A 19,032-nucleotide genomic window follows, 5' to 3' on the forward strand; every position below is an offset into this window, starting at 1 on the left:
ACGACGAACGTGCGCCCAGCCGCTTGTTGCAGCGTGGGAAAAACGACGACGAGCCGTAGCCCTCGTGCGCTGCGGGCCGGGGGAAAAACCGACGAGCCGAGCCCTCGTGCGCTGCGGCCGGGGGAAAAACGACGACGAGCCGAGCCCCTCGTTGCGCGCGGACGGGGAAAACGACGACGAGCCGAGCCCGCTCGTTGCGCTGCCGGGCGGGGGAAAAACGAGGCGCCAGCCGAGCCCTCTCGTTGCGCTGCGGGCCGGGGGAAAAACGAACAGACGAGCCGAGCCCTGTTGCGCTGCGGGCCGGGGAAAAACGACGACGAGCTCGAGACCCCGCGTTGCGCTGCGGGCCGGGGGAAAAAACGAGGCGCACCAGAGCCGAGCCCTCTTGCGCTCCGGCCGGAAAACGAGGCGCCCAGCCGAGCCCTCGTTGCGCTCCCGGGCCGGGGATACGAGCGACAGCGGCTGTGTGAGGGCGACGTGCCGCGCCCTCGTATTCGCCATCCGCCGTGAACGACAACTGTGAGGATCGGTCAGTTCGATCTCACAACCACCAGAGAAACTCTGACCTTGCCTGAGACAGAGATAGAAGAAGAAGAGATACTATACAGGCACGATCTGATGACCAGCTGCCCCACACGTTCCGCACCAGAGGAAGCCATGATACCATCTACCCCAGCGGCACCAGGTGACCTGAAGCAGTTCCAAGAACTCTTCAGAAGAATAGCAAACAACCAAGAGATCGCCTTACCCGAGTGCAGGAGAAACAACATAAGTTCTTAAAAATCTTACAGCCTTCATCATAGGTTAAGATCAGCCTCCCCATAGATGAGGCTATAATAGAGCTGGCGGAGGCCACATGGCAAACACCAGCATCGGCACCACCCACCAACAAAAGGGCCGACAAGACACACTTTGTTCCAGCCAAATGGAGGGACTTTCTGTTCGCACACGCTCCAGCCAGCTCTCTGGTGGTAGAGGCTGCCAATCAGTGCAGCAAGCAACCCTATTTCCACTCCACTCCGTAAGATAAGGATCACAAGAGACTGGACCTCTTTGGCCGTAAAGTTTATTCATCAGCCACCCGTCAGTTTAAAGTTGCTAACTAGTCTGCTCTACTAGCAAATTACGACTACTCTAACTACAGTAAAATACAAGAGCTCCTGGAGGATCTCCCCAAGCACAAACATCCTCAACTCAACACCCTTATTAATGAGGGTCAGATAATAGCCCACACAGCGCTGCAAGCCTCAATGGATGTAGCGGACACAGCTGCCCAAACAACCGAAACAGCTGCAGTCATGACACGGCTGCAAGTTTCAGGGATTCCCAAAGAACTGCAGCTAAAAGTGGAGGCCCTTCCCTTCGATAGGGATAAACTATTCTCGTCTCATGCCAAAAACCAGGGGCCCGGGCCCGGGCCAAAAACCAGGGGCCCGGGCAATTGCCAACGGAGCCTCCACTTCCCTAGGAGTCGTTCCCAGAATCAAATCAGCCCCATTCATTAAGAACAGGGAACGCAGCGGCCTGTATTTATCCCTTGCTGGGCTTCACCCCGCCCACGGCTGAGCCAAGCAGGGAACTGCTTCCGTGGGATCGTGCCCACACCAGCTCGGGAGCTGAGCTCGCGGCGCTGCTCGTTGCACTAAGGGCCGTGCACGGAGCGACGTGTGGTCGCGTTTGCTGCGCTATGCACCATTGGAGGAGCGACGTTCATTGTCGTTCGCTGTGCTACGGGCTGTGCAATGATCGGCGGGCGGTGCCGTTCGCTGGGCCACGGGCCGTGCTACGTGCCGAGCTACCGGCATGAGCTGCTATAATCTGAGCTATAAATCTCCCTGGGGCTGTAACGGAGCCACCCGTATCCTCCTGCCTGGCGCAGCTGGTGACACGTGGCAGACACTGGCGGCCTGGGGCTCTGCCTGCCCCCAATAACCCCCCGCCCGCGGCTCTCCCTTCAGGCCCGCGCGCCCTGCCCCGGCCCGGGGTAACAGTCAGACACTCACCGGGGAGGCAGAGCAGGAATCCCCGAACCTCCCGGACGCGGGAGCAAAAACCAAATGGCGACTCACTCCGAGTTCTGCGGAACGGAGGGCGGGGCCGCAATATGCAAATTGTATTCAGTCGCAGCCTGGGATTGGGTGACAGGCCCTGCGCGGGGCGGGGCCGGGCGGCTGGTGCTGGGTTTGCTCGGCACAGACCCACAGGCGGGCGCGTCCCGACAGGCGCTGGGGGGGGTGTCTGCATGGGGCAGTGCACGGGGCATGGAGGGAGGCTCGGGGTTGGGGAAGTCCCGGTCGCAGCCACTGGATTACCTTACCTGGCTGGCTGGTGGACGCGTCCCTGCCCTGCCACTGCCCCAGGTCGCTGCCAAAGGGAGCTGTAACGGCAGCAGCACGTGAGAGCTGAGACCCCCTTGGCCTTTTTCCAGGGGTCGCCAGCAGCAGTGCACACCCAGGACTGCACCTGTGCTGCCTGGCATCCAGAGAAGCAGGGCAGCAGGACAGGCCCGGGCGGACGCCCCAACAGGGGAGCACCCCCGCCTCCACTACAGCACGCCCCCCCGTACTCAGCCCTCACGTCACCTGGCCACCAGCGCCGGCCTGCAGCAGGAATCCTGGGAGAGTGCATTGCACACCGCACCTCCTGCACGGCTCTTAAACGGCTCCTTCCCCGCTCTCCCCCATAGCTTCTAACCACCCCCACCCCCCAGGCCGCAGGGGGTGCTGGATGCAGGGCCGGTGCAAGGATGTTTCATGCCCTAGGCAAAACTTCCACCTTGTACCCCTCCCGCCACCCTGAGGCACTCCCCCAGTCCGTGGCAGCTCCCTACCACCCACCCTCCACCCTGAGGCACCCACCCCGCCCCAGCTCACTCCTGCTCCATGCATGAGCACCCCGAGGCTGCTTCACTTCTCCCACCTCCCAGGCTTGCAGTGTCTAAGCTGATTGGCTCCACAGGCCTGGGAGCTAGGAAAAGTGAAGCAGCCACGGCGTGCTCAGGGAGAAGGCGGGATAGGGGTGAGCTGGGGCAGGGAGTTGCCCTGCGTGCCGCCCCCCCCTTACTTGCTGCAGGCAGCCCTTCCTGCGCTCCCCTGCCCCAGCTCCCTCCGCCTAAATGCCAGCGGCAGCCAAAGATCTGGCCACTGCGGTTGCCGCCAAAGAAAATGGCACCCCCACCCCCACCCCCAAATCCCAGTGCGGTCGCCTAAATGGTTGCACCGGCCCTGGCTGGATGGTGCTGGACTTCCCGGCCCTGGGGCCCCTTGTGTGTTTCACTGTAAATCCGCCTCTGACATTAGAAATGAACTCTAGGGTAAGAAAGGGGAGATGAACAAAAGTGCTGAAATTTAGTGACAAGGAATGGCCACACGGTAGTACAAGGGCTTTGGAGGTGGCCGTGCTGCCAACTGACTGATAGGATTCTATCTACTTTATTTACAAGAGCCAGTTGTCTCTCCAAATGCAGCAGCATTGCAAGGGTTAAATGGGAACCATGCCCCAAAGCATCCCTGGAAATTTAATGCTGTCATTGCCCCGAGGGAGCAGCAGTTGGGGAGTTATCCATAAATTATTTATTATTCATATTCAGGGGCGGCTCTGTGTATTTTGCCACCCCAAGCACGGCAGGCAGGCAGCTTTCAGCGGCATGCCTGAGGGGGGTCTGGCTGGTAACGCAGATTCAGCGGCATGCCTGCAGGAGGTCCGCCGGTCCCATGCCTTCGGCGTGCCTGACGCCGAATTGCCGCCGAAGCCGCGGGACCTGCAGACCTCCTGCAGACAAGCCACCGAAGGCAGCCTGACTGCCGCCCTCACAATGACTGGCAGGCTGCCCCCTGCGGCTTGCTGCCCCAGGCAGGAGCTTGGAGCGCTGGTGTCTGGAGCTGCCCCTGTTCATATTACAATAGCACCTAGACCTCCCTCCCTGCCCCCATCAACCAAGATCACCTCTCCTTTCCTATTATGGCAGACAGCACACAGACCCACACCCTTCCCTGCAGTCAAGATGAAGGACCTGTTGTGCCGGGCGCTGCACAGACATACAGGGAGAGACAGTCCCTGCCCCAGCTGAGATCAGGGCCCTGTTGTGCCGGGCGCTGCACAGACACACAGGGAGAGACAGTCCCTGCCCCAGCTGAGATCAGGGCCCTGTTGTACCCGGAACTGCACAGACACACAGCGAGAGACAGTCCCTGCCCCAGCTGAGATCAGGGCCCTGTTGTGCCAGGCGCTGCACAGATACACAGCCAGAGACAGTCCCTGCCCCAGCTGAGATCAGGGCTCAGATTATCTGGTCCCACTGCCTCTAAAATTTTCCACAAACTTGTCAGCTTGTTGCAGGTTGGGGCTGAGTTTTTCGTTTCTAGTCTCAGGTCCTCTCCTGTGAGCTGCGTGGAAGGGCGGAGCCGAAGGACTCCTGAGATGGAATCTATCTGGCTGCCGCTGACAAGGGTGTAATCTTCCTTTCTGGGATGTCAGCCCAGAGCCAGAGGAGCAGGAAGGGGCTGCGATGTTCGTGCTGAGAGCAATAGTTTGCGACGCGGGTTTGCAGCAGCTGCTGTCAGAGCTCCGCGGTGTGTGTCTGTTTCCGGTGCAGGTCCCGCTGCTGCCTGGGACTCGGCTGTGGGACCCACCCACCAAGGCCGGTAAGTTTCCACTGCTGCTTATGGTGGCACTCGGGCAGGGACCCCCAAGTCTTCCCCACCCGCTGCACGACTTGGCCCCTGCAGTGGTGTCCCAACCCCACCCCCCCGCGGCTCTCCCTCCTCTCTGCCCCCCTCACTGCCAGTGCCGAGCCCCCCTCCCTGCGGGGGCCACTGTCCCCCCGTCTCTGCCCCCTTGCTGCCCCCCCCCAATCCCTGCCAAGGCAGAGCCCATCTCCCTGCCCCTCCCTCTGCTGGGTCTCTCCCCTCCCTGCCTGGGCAGAGCCCCCTTCCTGTGCTGAGTTTGGGTTGGGTGGGGGGCATGGCTGGGGGGCCTGCGGGAGCCTGGGGTGCAGAAAGGGGAAACGACATGTCACTTTGTTGACTTGGAGGAGTGGGGGGAGGAGAAACGCAAGAGCTAATCTGCACTCCTGCTTTGACTGCAGCCAATCAGAGCACACTCGGTCACAAGTGATTGCCGGAAAACCCCTGTAAACATCCCCTGGGACAGGCAGAAGTGATCAGTCAAGAAGGCTGAGGATGAGGGATTGGAAAGTCTGGCCCCAATGCAGAAGAGAGTCAGGGATGCAGGGACTGGGCCCCTGATTGCAGGGGTCATTAAGTACTGCAGCTGGCAGCAGCAGGGATGGGGGGGCGGGGGAAAGAGATTGTCTGAGGGGAAGGAAGGGGAGGGAGGAAAAATCCCAGATCCCCCTCAACCACTTGGTGCCCTAGGCGACCACCTAGTTTGCCTAGTGGTTGCACCCACCCTGCTTGCAGTGTTTATACTCAACTACATCCTTTTCTCCTGTTTTGGTTTTTAAAAAACTTTTGAATACTTCCTTGTGTGCTGAATCGTATTCTGAGACAGATTTTCGTTTTCTTCCCATGTTAGTGTGTCAGATCTTTAAACCGTTATCTGCTAACAGCTTGAAACGTGTACGTGATGGGCGTGAGATTCATACAGTCAGATGCGCACACACTTCAGAGCTTGCATGCATGCCTTACTTCAACGGGTCGTTTTGCATATACAGTGGAGTCACATTATACGCACATTTAACTTATGCAAATTCAACTATACGCGATCGGCAAAAAAAAAAAGAAAAAATAATGAGTCCGCCCACCACTAAAAGACCCTTCCTAGGAAATATGTGTTGACATTTTATGGCCTGTGTTGTACAGATCACAATGGTACCTTCTGCTCTCAGCGTCTATACATTTTTTACAACATGGATTCCCTCTCATCCAGAAAAACTACAAAGAAGATGGAGGCAGAACTGAGAATCTGCTGCTGATCGGAACTGACTTTATTTTGAGGCCGTGTGTACGCACACTTGAACCGCTTCAGTTAAACTGGTGCAAGCGCATGTGTAGACACTCTTATTTCAGTTTAGTTTAAACCTCTTCCTAGAGGACTTGGAGCTAAATCGCAATCAGTCTGGTTAAAATAGGAACACACGCACATGCTTTTCACTGGCTGAGCATCATGCCTTTAAACTAAACTGATGCATAACTGAATGTACATGGATCCTGAATCTCAGAGAGTTGTAGCCAGTGAGATTGAGCTGCTCGGAGTCCAGCATGCCCCCCAGGGACTCCAAGAGAGAGGCAAGACGGAGGAACACTTTAACTGCAGTGGAGATGTGGAGAGAGGTAATTGGAGCCTCTGTGCAAGGGGCTTGGATGGGCAGAGAAAACGAGACTGACTCAGACAGGGGTGCATTTTCAGTGGCAGCTGCAATTTGTCCGACCTCCAGTGGTGCATGAACAGCAGGAAGCTGATCACCCCAAGGGGCTCCTATGGCCCAGGGACCCAGCGTGCCCCCCTTGCTGGTACTTTGTATTCCGGGGTGGATCCAAGTGGCATGGTAGTGGATTCAGAGACAGTTTTGAAGGGTGCGGGGAAATGTTCACCCATCTGAAATGCTGGCCCAGGTCTCCATTCATTTTTCCTCTTCCCTTCTCTTTCTCCTTATCCAAAGGCCAGGCTTTGAAACAGGAGAGCAGCAGGCAGGCTCGGCTGTGTGCGTGTACCTAGGGCCCTGCGTCTGTGTGAGTAACAAGCAGGTGTCTGGGGACAGCAGGTAACTCATGTTGTGGGCGCACGCCACACCAGTGCATTCACCCTTGTCTGCCAGTGCTGCTGGCATAGGGTGACCAGACAGCAACTGTGGAAAATTGAGACAGAAACCCCTTGTTTCTCAGACTCAGTGGCTGCAATTTGGGCTGAAGATGCCTTCAGACAGCATTGTCACCATGCAGACTTTGTATGAGCTTCCCTTAAGGGAGGGGTGTCACTGGGCCTCCGTGGGTCACAAATTCAGGACAAACTGCTGAGATATAGGGCAGACACACCCCAGACTGGTGGTTAGTCTCCGTTAGATATACCAAGCCAGTAATAAAAGTAAACTTCTGTCTCACCTCACCGGCTAACAAGAAGTCAGAAAAGCAGTTTCCTTAGTCATTCCAGTTCTTACATTACCATCAAAACCACCCAACTTCATGATGTGTGGTTATTTAAATTTCATCAAACAAAGGGTTGTTCTAATCTCACAAGATCATTCACATACCCAGGTCAATACATAGCTCAGATCTTACCCAATAATCATGCTGTTGCCAATCCTTTAGTATCTAAAGGTTTATTTATAAGAGAAAGAAGGAGAGAGATAAACTGGTTAAGGAAATTGAATGAATACGCTCAGTGCAAAGTTCTTGGATCAGGTTTGTAGCAGTGATGAAATGAACTGCAAGTTTGCAAAAGTCTCCCTGGAAATGACCCAAACATGTTGGGGGTTATCAGTCCCGTTTAGAGCTTCCTTGTTAAAAATCCAGACCAGAGAAATGAAGCCGGAAATGAAGACAAACTGGAGATATTTCCAAGGTCTTTTATCTCTTCTCCCATGTGGATGGAATGTCATTGTCCCAAAACAGAGCCCCCAGCACAGTATGTGGAAAAGTACAGGCACAAGATGGAGGCCAGGGTCACATGAGCAAGTCACATGCTCATGCATGCTTTGGTGACTCTCAGGAGTAGCTATTGCCCAAATTCTGTCTAAAGCGTCCGCAGGAAAGCTCACTGTTGGGGGACAAGGTTCTTCTATGATGCAATGGAAAAGTTAAGTTTTCTTTAAAGGTCCATCAACTTGAATAGTTTATTCACAATGTGTTGACCAGAGTGGATGTAAATAAACTACCTTGTAGGTGTTTCTCCAGGAGCAAACCCATTTGAAATATTGGTACGTAAGTCAATATTCATAACTTCAGATACAAAGATGATACATGTTCATGCACCGGATAATCATACTCAGCAATCATCACTTTTCCATTGACACCTGCCATGACATATGTTGTACAGGGTTTGTTGCAATTATGTAACAGTGGCAATATCAGTGATATCAATGGTACATTTCAATCATACACCATTGACACCAGATAGCCTTTGCATGAGCTTCCCTTAAGGTGGGGGAAGGAGTTGAGTGTCCAGTCTCAGGCTCTGGGGTGGGGGTGGATGCAGCTGGAGTTGGCATGCTTAGTGGCTGGGTGTGGAGGGGGAAGTCTGATTCCTTCAGTCGGAGGGCAAAGGCCGAGCATGGGGCAGAGTAAAGGTGAGTGAGGGACATGTTCCCATCCCTCACCGCTCTGGGGAACTGTGAGCCAAGAGCCAGTCTGGGTAGCAGCTCTGTGAGAGTCTGTGGGAGGAGCAATGGGAGAGATTAAATAAGTATTGATATTGGGCCATCCCGGTTGGGTGAATGTGGGGTCATTTGGGACTGGGCGAGTTTATCAGTGTGTTTAGCCCTCTGACTGGGGTCTGTAGCTAATGTCTGTACCCCGAAGGGGAAGGGCAGCACCCTGGGAATCACAGTAGATACTTGCTCCACAGCGGCTCAGGCGCGGATACTGTTAAGGAGTCTGCTTCCCAGAAGCACTCATGGGTTTGTCTCTTTCAGGCCCTGGGTCTAACCACACACTCAGGAAATGTGCTTCCCGTCGAGTCCTAGTCCCAGCTGTCGTCCTAGCTGCAGTCACAGTTTTTATGTTGATCGCCGTCATCACTATCGCTGCTCTAGCAGAACTTTTAAGAGGTAAGTGCATGTCCCAGCCAGTCTCTGCTCCCCCTGGAGCTATCGCAGCTACAGAATCTCTCCTCCCTGTCCCCTTTGGCTTTGGCAGTCAGGTGAGAAAGGAGTTTGTCTAAAGGCTTACGCAGCCCCATCACCTTAGTAGCTGGAGATCTGTGAGACACAGAGAGCTTGTTATCTCTTGTTTTCTGGATGGGGAAACCGAGGCCCAGAGATATCAAGTGGGGGCGTTTTCATGGTGCTAAATCTTCCTACACCTCAGAGCTTCCCAGCTCCCCATACACATATTGCGTGTCTAGGGTAAAGTGCACGTGGAACTGTAGGATCAGCAGCGCTCAAAGGGCACATTATTGACAGGCCTCATTGATGGATTCTATACCTGCTATCTCATCATTGCCAAGCAGCACATCCCGTCTGCAGCACGCCACTCTGCCGTTATCGGGCTGGCCTTTCTGCAGCCCCTTTTCAGGGCTGGTGGGTGCTCCCGTGTCACTGACTCAGGCTGTATCATTCAGTATCAAAACCCCTCTTGAGGCTGAGATGAAAGAAATCGGAAGTGAAGGTCCCTCAGAGACACTAACTGGCCCAGTCGATGCTGTTTGAGGGCTGTTGTTTATACTATTCCGGGTGCACTGTACATTATGGTCGCTGTTGCTGAGCAGTTCAGCTACATTCAGCTCTTGGGCCAGATCCTCTGCACCACTTAGGAGTAACTCAAGAATTGCCTCTTCCCTTGTGGGTTCCAAGACAAGCTGCTCCAAGAAGCCCCTGGATTTGTTTCCTGTTGTGAGTCTAATCCCATCTTCATCTCAAGGCATCTCTAAAGCAAAGAGGGGAACCAGGCAGCTGGGGGAGCAGAACGTCCCTGGGTTAGCAGACCCAGCATCCCATGTAATTATATTGAACTCTGTCTGGTGTCAATATTGGTCTGTGCCGACCATCAGGCATCATTCCCCCTACCTAGGGTGACCAGACGTCCCGTGTTTAAAGGGACAGTCCTGTATTTAAGTCCTCCTGCAGGTCTCCTGACTTTTTCTTAAAAATGGGGAAATTTGTCCCAAATTTTCTGTGCCCTTCCCATCAGTACTGGCGGGTCCTGCTCTGGCCGGATCCCTGCTCGCCAGCCGCCCACCCACTAGCGGCGAGAGGGGGGCAGTGGCCAATGAAGGGAGTGGTGGGGGGGCAAAGATGCAGTGCACGGGGCTGTCAGCTCCCCCTGCTGGTCCATCAGCACAGCTCCTGCTGCGTGCCGGCTCTCAGGCAGCAGGACCCTGCTCCTCCCCGCCCCCCCAGTCCTGTTTCCAGCCAGCCAGTGCTGGCCGCAAGCTCCGGTGGCTGGTGAGTGCGGTGTCCAGGTAAGTTACATGTCGCCCCTGCTGCCCACCCATCGGCCCTTTACACACTCCCCCTCTCCCTGCTTTGCCCCTTCACCCTCCACTAGCCCAGCTGCTCCTCCATATCCCTGCTCCCCCAGCAGGGCCGGTCCCTCTCCCAGCGCTGTGCAGAGAACCAGTCCCTGGTCCGAGCGAGCAGCCTGGCTGGCAGGCTCCTTCCTTCCCCCACAGGGGCTCAATCAACTTGCTGTTAATTTAAATGATTGCACTGCATAGTTCTGGTTGATTGCCATTGAACTCGCTTGAATACGAGTAATTTTACCAGCTGTCCTGTATTGAGCATAGGGAAATATGGTCACCCTACCCCTACCTGCCTGCTCCATGCCTTCGTGGTGACTCCAGTAGTTAGGGCTGCACTTCCTGTGATTGTGACCCCCCCCAGAGACTGAACCACTAAAGAAGATGGGGGGAGGCGGTTGTCCATTTCTTGTTCCAAATAGTCTCATTCCTCCCTTGGCACAGTTACCAGGGGGTTAAGCTTGGATCTGAAGCGATTCTCTTCCCTCATTCACTCAGCTACAGAATCAGGCTGAGGGGAACAGTGCCTCTGACCCTGTGTTACTTGTCTCACTTTCAGTGGAAAAATCCAAACCACCTGTGGCTGCTCCAGGCCCCCCTGCAGTGCCCTGCTGCCCGGATGGCTGGATCGGGTACCGAGGGAAATGCTACTATTTCTCAGAGACTGACGGGAACTGGACGTACAGCCAGAGCCAGTGCTCTGCACTCAATGCCTCCCTGGCTGCGATTGACAGTGAGCAGGAAAAGGTGAGAGAGCGGCAGATGCTTTATCCCAACAGACTGGGCTTGGCAGGGCTGGAAACAGGCTGGGCTCAGCCCCAGAGGTCCAGAAATTGACCTGTTGCCTCTCATGCTAGGAAACCTGAGAGTGTTTCTGGTGGCTGAATCCCAGCCCTGGCTAGAACTAGGTTTGCAGTAAGGGATCACTCCCGGCCACCCTCCTCTTTCCCAGAGCCCCACATGGGAGGATCCCCCTCTGTAGGGCTGGGCCGGCCTGGTCAGCTCCTGACCAATGGGCTGCCTGTTGAGAAAAAAGTTACCTGCCTTTCGTAACTGTTGTTCTTCAAGACATGTTGCTTATGTCAATTCCAAGTAAGTGTGCGCACTCTGCGTGCTCAAGCGTCGGAAGGTTTTTCCCCTAGTGGTACCTGTCGCATCAGCTGTGGAGCCCCCTGGAGTGGGACTTTCATGGCAGTCCCTTCAACCCGCTACCTCCTCAGTTCCTTCTTGCCGGATACTTCGACAGAGAGGAGGTGGGTGGGTCTTGGAATGGACAGGAGCAACATTTCAAAGAACAACAATTATGGAAGGTAGGTAACTGTTTTTTCTTCTTCGAGTGCTTGCTCATGTCACTTCCAAGTCAGTGACTCCCAAGCATCTCCTAAGAGGAGGGGTCGGAGTTCACCAAGTCGCAGACTACAGCACTGCCCTGCCGAATACTGCATTGTCTCTAGCCTGCTGGGTAATGGTGTAATGCGATCTAAAGGTGTGGATTGATGACTATGTCACTGCCCTGCAGATGTCCTGAATGGCAGCCTGTGCCAGGAATGCTGCCGAGGAGGCCTGTGTGCTGTTAACGCTGGGGCAGGTATCTTTGCTGGGTGGTAGCACGCTCTGCTACAGGCTGTGATCCATGATGAGATCCTTTGGGACCACACCGGGAGTCCCCTCATCTGCTCAGCAATTGCAATGAAGAGCTGTGTCGAATTTCAAAATGGCTCCGTCCTTTTCATGTAAAAAGCTAAGTTTTCAACTATTTACAGGTACGACAAAAAAAGTCCACTAGGGGATCATTTGCCATGGCAAGAGAAAAGCTGCTCCAGTGACTGTCGCTGGAGATAAGAAGGAACTGAGGAGGCGGCGGGTTGGCAGGGACCTACATACATCGCCATGAAGGCATGATTCCAGGGGGCTCCACAGCCGACCCGACGGGTACTGCTAGGGGAAAAACCTTCCGAAGACTGTGCACACACACCTACTTGGAGCTGACATGACCAAGCACTCAAAGGACCTGCCTCTCCAGCACACCACAGCCAGTGACCCCATGGGTGCCAGGGGAAACACTCTTGGGCTGTGCAGGGAGTGCAAAGCAGTTCCTGCCTTCTTGCTGGAAGGGGAGGGCAGAGGTGCCAGCAAAACCCAAGAGCTGCCCAGCCCCAGAGGGGAGTGGAGAAGGATGGGGCAGGGGCAGGTCTGTCCATGTAACATGGATGTGGGGATGGAGACAGATGGAGTAAAATGGCCTCTGAGCAGCCCCCAGCTCCTGCACGTGTCCCCAGGCTCCCAGCTGAGCAGGCCCCAGTCTGATGGGACGTCCATCAAACTGGGATTCTCAGCCAGCGATCGGTTCACTGGTTGAAGCTGCTGTCAGAGGAGGGAGCTTCCAGCTGCTCTCCTTATGGCCCTTCCCTTGCCAGCTCTGACCCCTTCCAAACACAGAGCAGGGCTGGTGGAGGGGAGGACTGCTGCTGTCACTGCGTCCTGTCTTCATGACCCACAGCTGGTTTGTTAAACTGCGACTTGTTCTTAGCCCCCCTGTGGCACAGGCTGGGCTGGTGTCATTGGACCTGGGGCTCTCAGCTGGCAAACTATAGGTGGCCCAACCAGAACTTCTGACTGGGTACCACACAGAGACACAGGGGCAGGCGAGCACCAGAGCCAGGGGCCTAAACATAATCTGCCTTATCTTATTTTTCAGGATTTCCTGCTGCGCTATAAGGGCTTCCTCGACCGTTGGATCGGCCTCCAGAGGGAGCCAGGCCAGCCCTGGAGATGGCCCAATGGCACCGAATTCGACAATCGGTGAGTCCCTTTCTCTCCAGTAACAATCTCCGTGTTAGAGCGCGAGTGTCTTCCATGCTGCCAAAAGATGAAGAATATATTCAACCAAGGTTGTTTGGGCTGTTCTTGGTATTTGGTTTTCATGGACTAAAACCAATATTCCACCAGCAGTTGTGTCCCCTGTGCAGGGTTATCATAATTTGTAGTAACATAGCACCTCAGCGTCCTAGACCAGGGCCCCATTGTGCTAGGCGCTGTACAATCACAGAACAGAAAGATGGTCCCTGCCCCACAGGGTTTACAATGTACCATAGTTCCAGGCACAAGGGAGGTTGCTGGAGGAGACACTAACTGAGCTCCCCCTTCCCCATTGGGCTGTCCGGGTGGAAGTTAGACTCCCTAAGCCCGCTCTGAGGAGTGGTGTGCGGAGAAGAACAGGGTCCTTCACTGTTGGAGTATTTTGAGGCTGTAGGGAGAAATCTGATTTCACTACTAACAGTCTGTCCTGACAGCCCATCGGGTTTGAAACAGGCCTGTGGCCTCTCTGACAGCCCCCCAGCTGCCTGGGGAGGATTGTATCAAACTCTTCTCCACAGAGAGCTGCTGCTGCTCGCTGCCTTGTGAGAGGCCTGTGGATTCTCTCCTCTCTGCGCCAAATGGGCCTGGAGAGAAAGCTGGGTCCAGGTGAGAGCGTCAGACAAAGCTGAGTAGTGGGCAGGTCGTGCCTAATATCTACCAGCATAAAGACTCTTCTGGAAGCCCCGGCTGTCGTCTTTCAGCCTCACCCCCTTTCTCCTCTCCCTGCCATGCAATAGCCACTACAGCTTCACTCAATGTTGTAGTTATGTTCCTGAAAAATGCAAGTCTAAGCGAAACAATTGTAAGCAAATCCAATTTCCCCATAGGAATTAATATAAATGGGGGGGTTAGGTTCCAGGGAATTTTTTTTCACTAGACAAAAGACTATATTATATATATGCTCACACGCAGAGTATAAGTTTTAAACAAACAATTTAATACTGGTACACAGTGATGATGATTGTGAAGCGTGATTGAGGTGTAGGAGTCAGAGGGTGGGATATTTCCCAGGGAATGCCTTACTGCTAAATGATGAACTAGCTCTCGGCTGAGCCCTCAAGGGTTAACTCTCACACTCTACAAGGCAGCAGGAATGGAGGGAGAGAAGACAGCATTGCAGGCAGAGACCGAGACACACACCGTGTGTGTGTGAGAGAGAGATGTGCATTGCCTCTTTAAGTACATTGCCTTGTTAATTAGATCAGCTTGCTGAGACCGCAGCTGCTGCCAGCAAGCTCCCTTGGTCCTGAGCCCTGTCTTGTGTCCCCTGCTCTATGGAAGATGGGGTAAGTGGGGTGTAGGAGCAAGGGGGAGGGAGACACCCTGACATTAGCCCCCCTCTTTCTCCCTCCCCCCCGCACAGCAAGCAGGAGTCTTGGGGAGCAGCTCCAAGGCAGAGGGCAGGAGCAGCACATGGCAGTGGGGGGAGGGACAGCTGCAATTGCTAGCCTGCTGGGCAGCTGCTGCAGAGGGAACTTAGAGGAGCGTGGAGTTGAGGGGGGGCTGCCGGCCCACCCTGGTTCCAAGCCCCCATCAGCTAGCTCGACTGGGCTGCTTTTCCTGCAAGCAGAGGACAAAGCAGGCAGCTGCCAAATGATGTTAGAAGGGAGCATTGCACAACTTTAAATGAGCACGTTCCCTGATTGATCAGCAACGTAACAACGAAACAGTGTTAACCGGGACAACTTTAAGTGAGGAGTTACTGTATTTGTTGCCTACATCTGCCAGGGAGGAGTCTGAAATGGGGCCGATGCCTCTGGGTGCCGCCCTGTCTGTGAGTGATGGGCAATGCCCCGCCCCTCCCTGACTCCCACCCCAGGTGTCTCTGTTGCAGGTTTCCGATAAGAGGAGGCGGCGACTGTGTTTTCCTGAGTGATGAGGATTGGTTCGGCAGCTCGCGATGCAGAACATGGAGACGCTGGATCTGCAGCAAACCTGATGCCCGTACAATGGGGAAGGGATAGGCTGTGGAGTCAGAACTTTGAGACTCTTAGAAACTAGGCTTGGAAAAGCTGTATTGGGGAGACACCTTCCACTACCTGTAGATGAAGGAAGCTGAGTCTTCCTTCCTTACAGACTCTCCCCAGGGCTTCTCTAGTTTTTATTCACCCGTTGGAAGGAGTAGGGTGGAGCAGAAAAGCTTTTCCAACTCTTAACTTTGAATGAACCATTCACTGAACTGAACTTGTTGAATAAATTGAAAAGAAGATGTTCTCTCTACCCCTGCAGAAGAGGCTGCTGTTCTTCAAAAGCTGGTTTAGCACTTCAGCAAACTATAGTCAGATCCTCAGTGGTTCAGGAGTCAAATTAGGGATCCATGTGACCCAAAAGAACCACACTCGTGTGACTCCATTGTTTCATTTCCTATTATATATATGATATATACACCGCCATGTGTTCTCACAGCAAATGACCAAGTATTCTTTTATTTTATTGACTGACTAGATATTATTTTATCAACTACAATTGGTTAGTAACATAGTAAAATCATCCTAATTGGTTAATAACTTAGCTTAGTTAATATTTAAATCGCAGTGTTTTAATATCAAGTGCTTCAGGAGACATATTAGAGAGCAACAGTGCTCTAGGATGGTGATACAGGAAAGGCTGAAGGCGAGGGCATGGCAGAGGGATTTACCGACTGATGTCTCCATGCTGGAGCCAGAGGGAGCTGAGGGCCAGGGGAACAGTGGCAAGGCTGATCTGCTAGAGATGAAAGGTAACAGAACAGGCCGAGTGCTGGATATTTCTCAGGTGAGGATGAACTCCCGGGGGAGAGGCTGCTGGGAAGACTGGGTTTGCACTCCAGCTGGGGTGGCTGACACAGCAGAAGGACAGGAGGGGATCAGAGAAGAGCCCTGGGGTGGTGAAAGACATTGATGGACCAGATGTCATGGGATTTTAAGGACTATATGCATGGGGGGTAATAAATGGACTATGTTTTGGAACCTGTTGTTGTGGAGTATTTGCCCAAGGTTTTCATAATAAACTGATCCCAGGGATGGGTCTTGTCTGTTACAGCTATCCCCCTATTCCATTTTGTCTCTTACAGCTGTCCCCATACTCCATTTTGTTTTTGTTCTCCTGTGACCTCCCCTCCCTGGCTGTTAAGTTGTTTAGCAGGGCCACTGCCCTTCTCAAAGGGAGGGCCCCTTAAAGTTGTTTACCAAGAGCCATTGCCCTTCTCAAAGGGAGGGCCACTTGTGCTAAGTGGGACCACTGCCCTGTTAAGGGTTAGTCCTGTTACAGCCTTGTTAAACTGGCCGGTGTAGGATATGACAATGTCCCAGCTGCAAGGCCTATTGGGTTTTAAGGTCCTGGCATGAGTCATGGCCTCATGTGCTATTGAGTCACCTTACTGCACAGGACTCTGCCAGAATGTCTGTGTGTCACCTAAGTTTGTCCTGCCCCCCTCCTCCCCTGTGAAGAGGGAGCCAATTGATCAGCAACGTCCATGCAGGAAACGTGCCTAAAGTTTGCTTTAAAACAGATATTTTAAAACGAAAGATCAGAAAAGGTTCTGCATTGGCTGCCTGGTCTGATCAGCAAGGGGTTCTGGGGGGTATCCTTTCTCCGCTCTCTTTTATTTTTGAGGTACCCACGTTTTTTGACCCCCAGAAGAACGAATTGCTGCTGAGAGATCTCCTGAATTATTGAGACCGTACCTACCTTGCTGATATCTTGCTGTTCTTACCCTGCTGCTTCACTTTGGGGCTGGTAGTCTACTCTCTATACGTTTATTATATTTTAGCTGCTGGCTCTGTTTCCAGCAGCCAGACTTAAGCTAAACCTTGTCTGTGCTTGAAACCTCTCCTAAACTCCGCAGCACTTGTGCTGCTAAAAATAAGTTGTGCCGCCCTAAGCTCTGCTCCTTGGGGCTTTGCCTCGGGGGCATTCTGCTCCAGCTGTTATCCACTGCTGCAGCCACCATCCTTGGTTCACTTAAAAGCTGGATCCTGGGCAATAACCAACTCTCGTCTGTAACTTCCCCATAACAAAGGTGCATCTATTAGAATTAGGTTCTTTAGTCTATAAGTTGTAATTCATTTGCATAGCTGGGTTAAGTTAGGTTTAAATGAAGTGTTTGTTGTGTTCTGTAAGTTAGGTATTAAAAAATGTTGCATGTGTTCTGTACTTGCTAATTGTTGTAGTCTGTTAAAAGATCTCAGTAAGATTTGCTGTGTTCTGTATAGTGTGGTTAAAGTCGTCTCCTGCTGCCCCCCGAGGCTCCCAGTCACCCCATACCCTCAGTCTCTCTGCGTTAAACCTGCGCTGCCGCCCTTTGTCTCCTGAAGTTTGAATTTCGCACCAACACACCGATACAACCCACGCTACTCTCCCTCCGCTCTCTGCTCACCTGCTCCTCTTCCCCCAATCCCCCAACCCTCATCCTCTACCTGCTTTCTCTCTCTCTCTTTTTTTATCCTCCTCCTATTGCCCCACCTCAATTGTAATTACCTGAAGTCTAGCAAAAACCCATGGTACCTTTTTCCTCTCTAATCTCACACCTCACATTTTACATTATACACTGTGACACATTTACCTAGAGTTGGATGACCAACATTTTCCCATAAGATACGACAGTGACACACCTTTTACATAAAGTATAGCTACCGTTACATTATACTTCAGTGTTAATGTGGTTACCAAACTGTATTCCCCCACTATTGAAACCCCTATCCTATTTGCGAAAAGAAACCCTCCCAATTGCTACCTTAACAAACGCCCATACCCCTCACTATTGAATTTTCCCTGTTTTTTGCATTTTCTTAATAAAGTTTATTTTGCACCCCACCTGTGTGGTAATTGCTCCCCAAGATCCCATATACCTGCTGGCAGGGACAGGTCTGATCAGGGTGGATACGCTGTGACTTTAAAAATCAGAATTGGATTTTTTTCAGATTTTTTATTTAAATTAAAACAAATTTATTTTTTTACATGTAAGCAGAGTCAGGGTGAGCTCTACCCTGACATCTGGTGGTGAATTATGGCAAGTGTGGAAAAGAACTTCAGGGGCAGATCTTGTTTGCATAGGCACACCCACCCGCCTAGCATGAGCCCACAGCAGCCCAAGTGGTCACTTCGGCTGCTGTGGGATCCCCAGTCTCTCTGTTATTGGGGCAGGAGGAATAAAGTGTTGTTACCCTGATTATGTTAATGAAGGACAATGAAACTGTTTTATGACAGAGGGACTCACCATCACCTAAGTAGCACTTGCTAGACAAGGGACATGGATTCCAAAACCTAGTGAACTGGGAGAGGTTTGGTGTAGGGATTTGTATCTTGTTGTGTGAGTCCTTTTTCTAAGCTTGAAACACCAATTTGTTGTTGTTGTCAATCATCAGAGTTAACTTTCATTTTATTAGGAGTGTAGTTACAGGCTACTGTGCTGAATTTGCTTTGGCCCAATGGTGCCCCAACACTGAGGCTCCCCTACTAGAAGCTGAAATCACTAGAGAGCTGAAGTTACTGAGTGCTGTGTTAACTAGTGGGGGAGCCTGAAGATCTATTGCTAAGCAGTTGGTGGAGTGAAGCAGTTTGTGAGAGGGTTGGAGCAGTCCCCAGAATGGTGAAACAGAGTGGAGCACTTTGTGGGGATGGCTGGAGGAGCAGCATGGCTGGTAGAGCGGAGCAGTTTGTGGGACAGCAGGAGCAGCTTGTGGTGAAGGCTGCAGTGGAACACCATGGAGAGGTGGGCAGTTGGCCTCAGACCACGTAAGGTGCCCCTTAACACCCTGCATGTCCCCCTTTTTTCCCCCCATTTCCACCCAGTTTGGGGGGAGGGTAAAACTCTGCAGATAAACTTTTGAACTCTGGGGCTCTACTGACCAGGGACAGAGACTTTTGGGACTTTGGGTGATTCTTGGGTTGCTGGATTCAAGAAGCAAAGATAAAGGACCCGGCCCAATTTCCTGGGGTGGGTCTTTGCTCATGGTTTGGTCCATGAACTCTAGTTGTGGTGTTTTCCCAATTTAATGCTGATGTCATTTACCTCATGTTATTAAACATTTTCTGCTACACCGAGACTCTGTGCTTGCG

At 52.8% G+C, this 19,032-nt stretch overlaps 1 protein-coding gene across 2 annotated transcripts; it reads left to right on the top strand.

Moving 5' to 3' along the window:
• Nucleotides 1-6,157: 6,157 nt before the first annotated feature.
• LOC116829187 (C-type lectin domain family 2 member E-like) lies at nt 6,158-15,941 on the top strand. Of its 2 annotated transcripts, none has more exons than XM_075071676.1 (5): nt 6,158-6,293; nt 8,591-8,725; nt 10,694-10,881; nt 12,833-12,936; nt 14,813-15,941. In XM_075071676.1, the coding sequence occupies exons 1-5, from the start codon at nt 6,158-6,160 to the stop codon at nt 14,955-14,957; spliced, it is 708 nt and encodes a 235-aa protein (XP_074927777.1). In that variant the 3' UTR covers nt 14,958-15,941. The 2 variants fall into 2 exon arrangements, with proteins under 2 accessions (XP_074927777.1, XP_032643773.2); XM_032787882.2 differs by having other exon boundaries at nt 14,828-15,941.
• The last annotated feature ends 3,091 nt before the right edge of the window (nt 15,942-19,032 follow it).

The sequence above is a fragment of the Chelonoidis abingdonii genome, chromosome 12 (genome assembly GCF_003597395.2).
Source record: "Chelonoidis abingdonii isolate Lonesome George chromosome 12, CheloAbing_2.0, whole genome shotgun sequence".
Lineage (NCBI taxonomy): Eukaryota > Metazoa > Chordata > Testudines > Testudinidae > Chelonoidis > Chelonoidis abingdonii.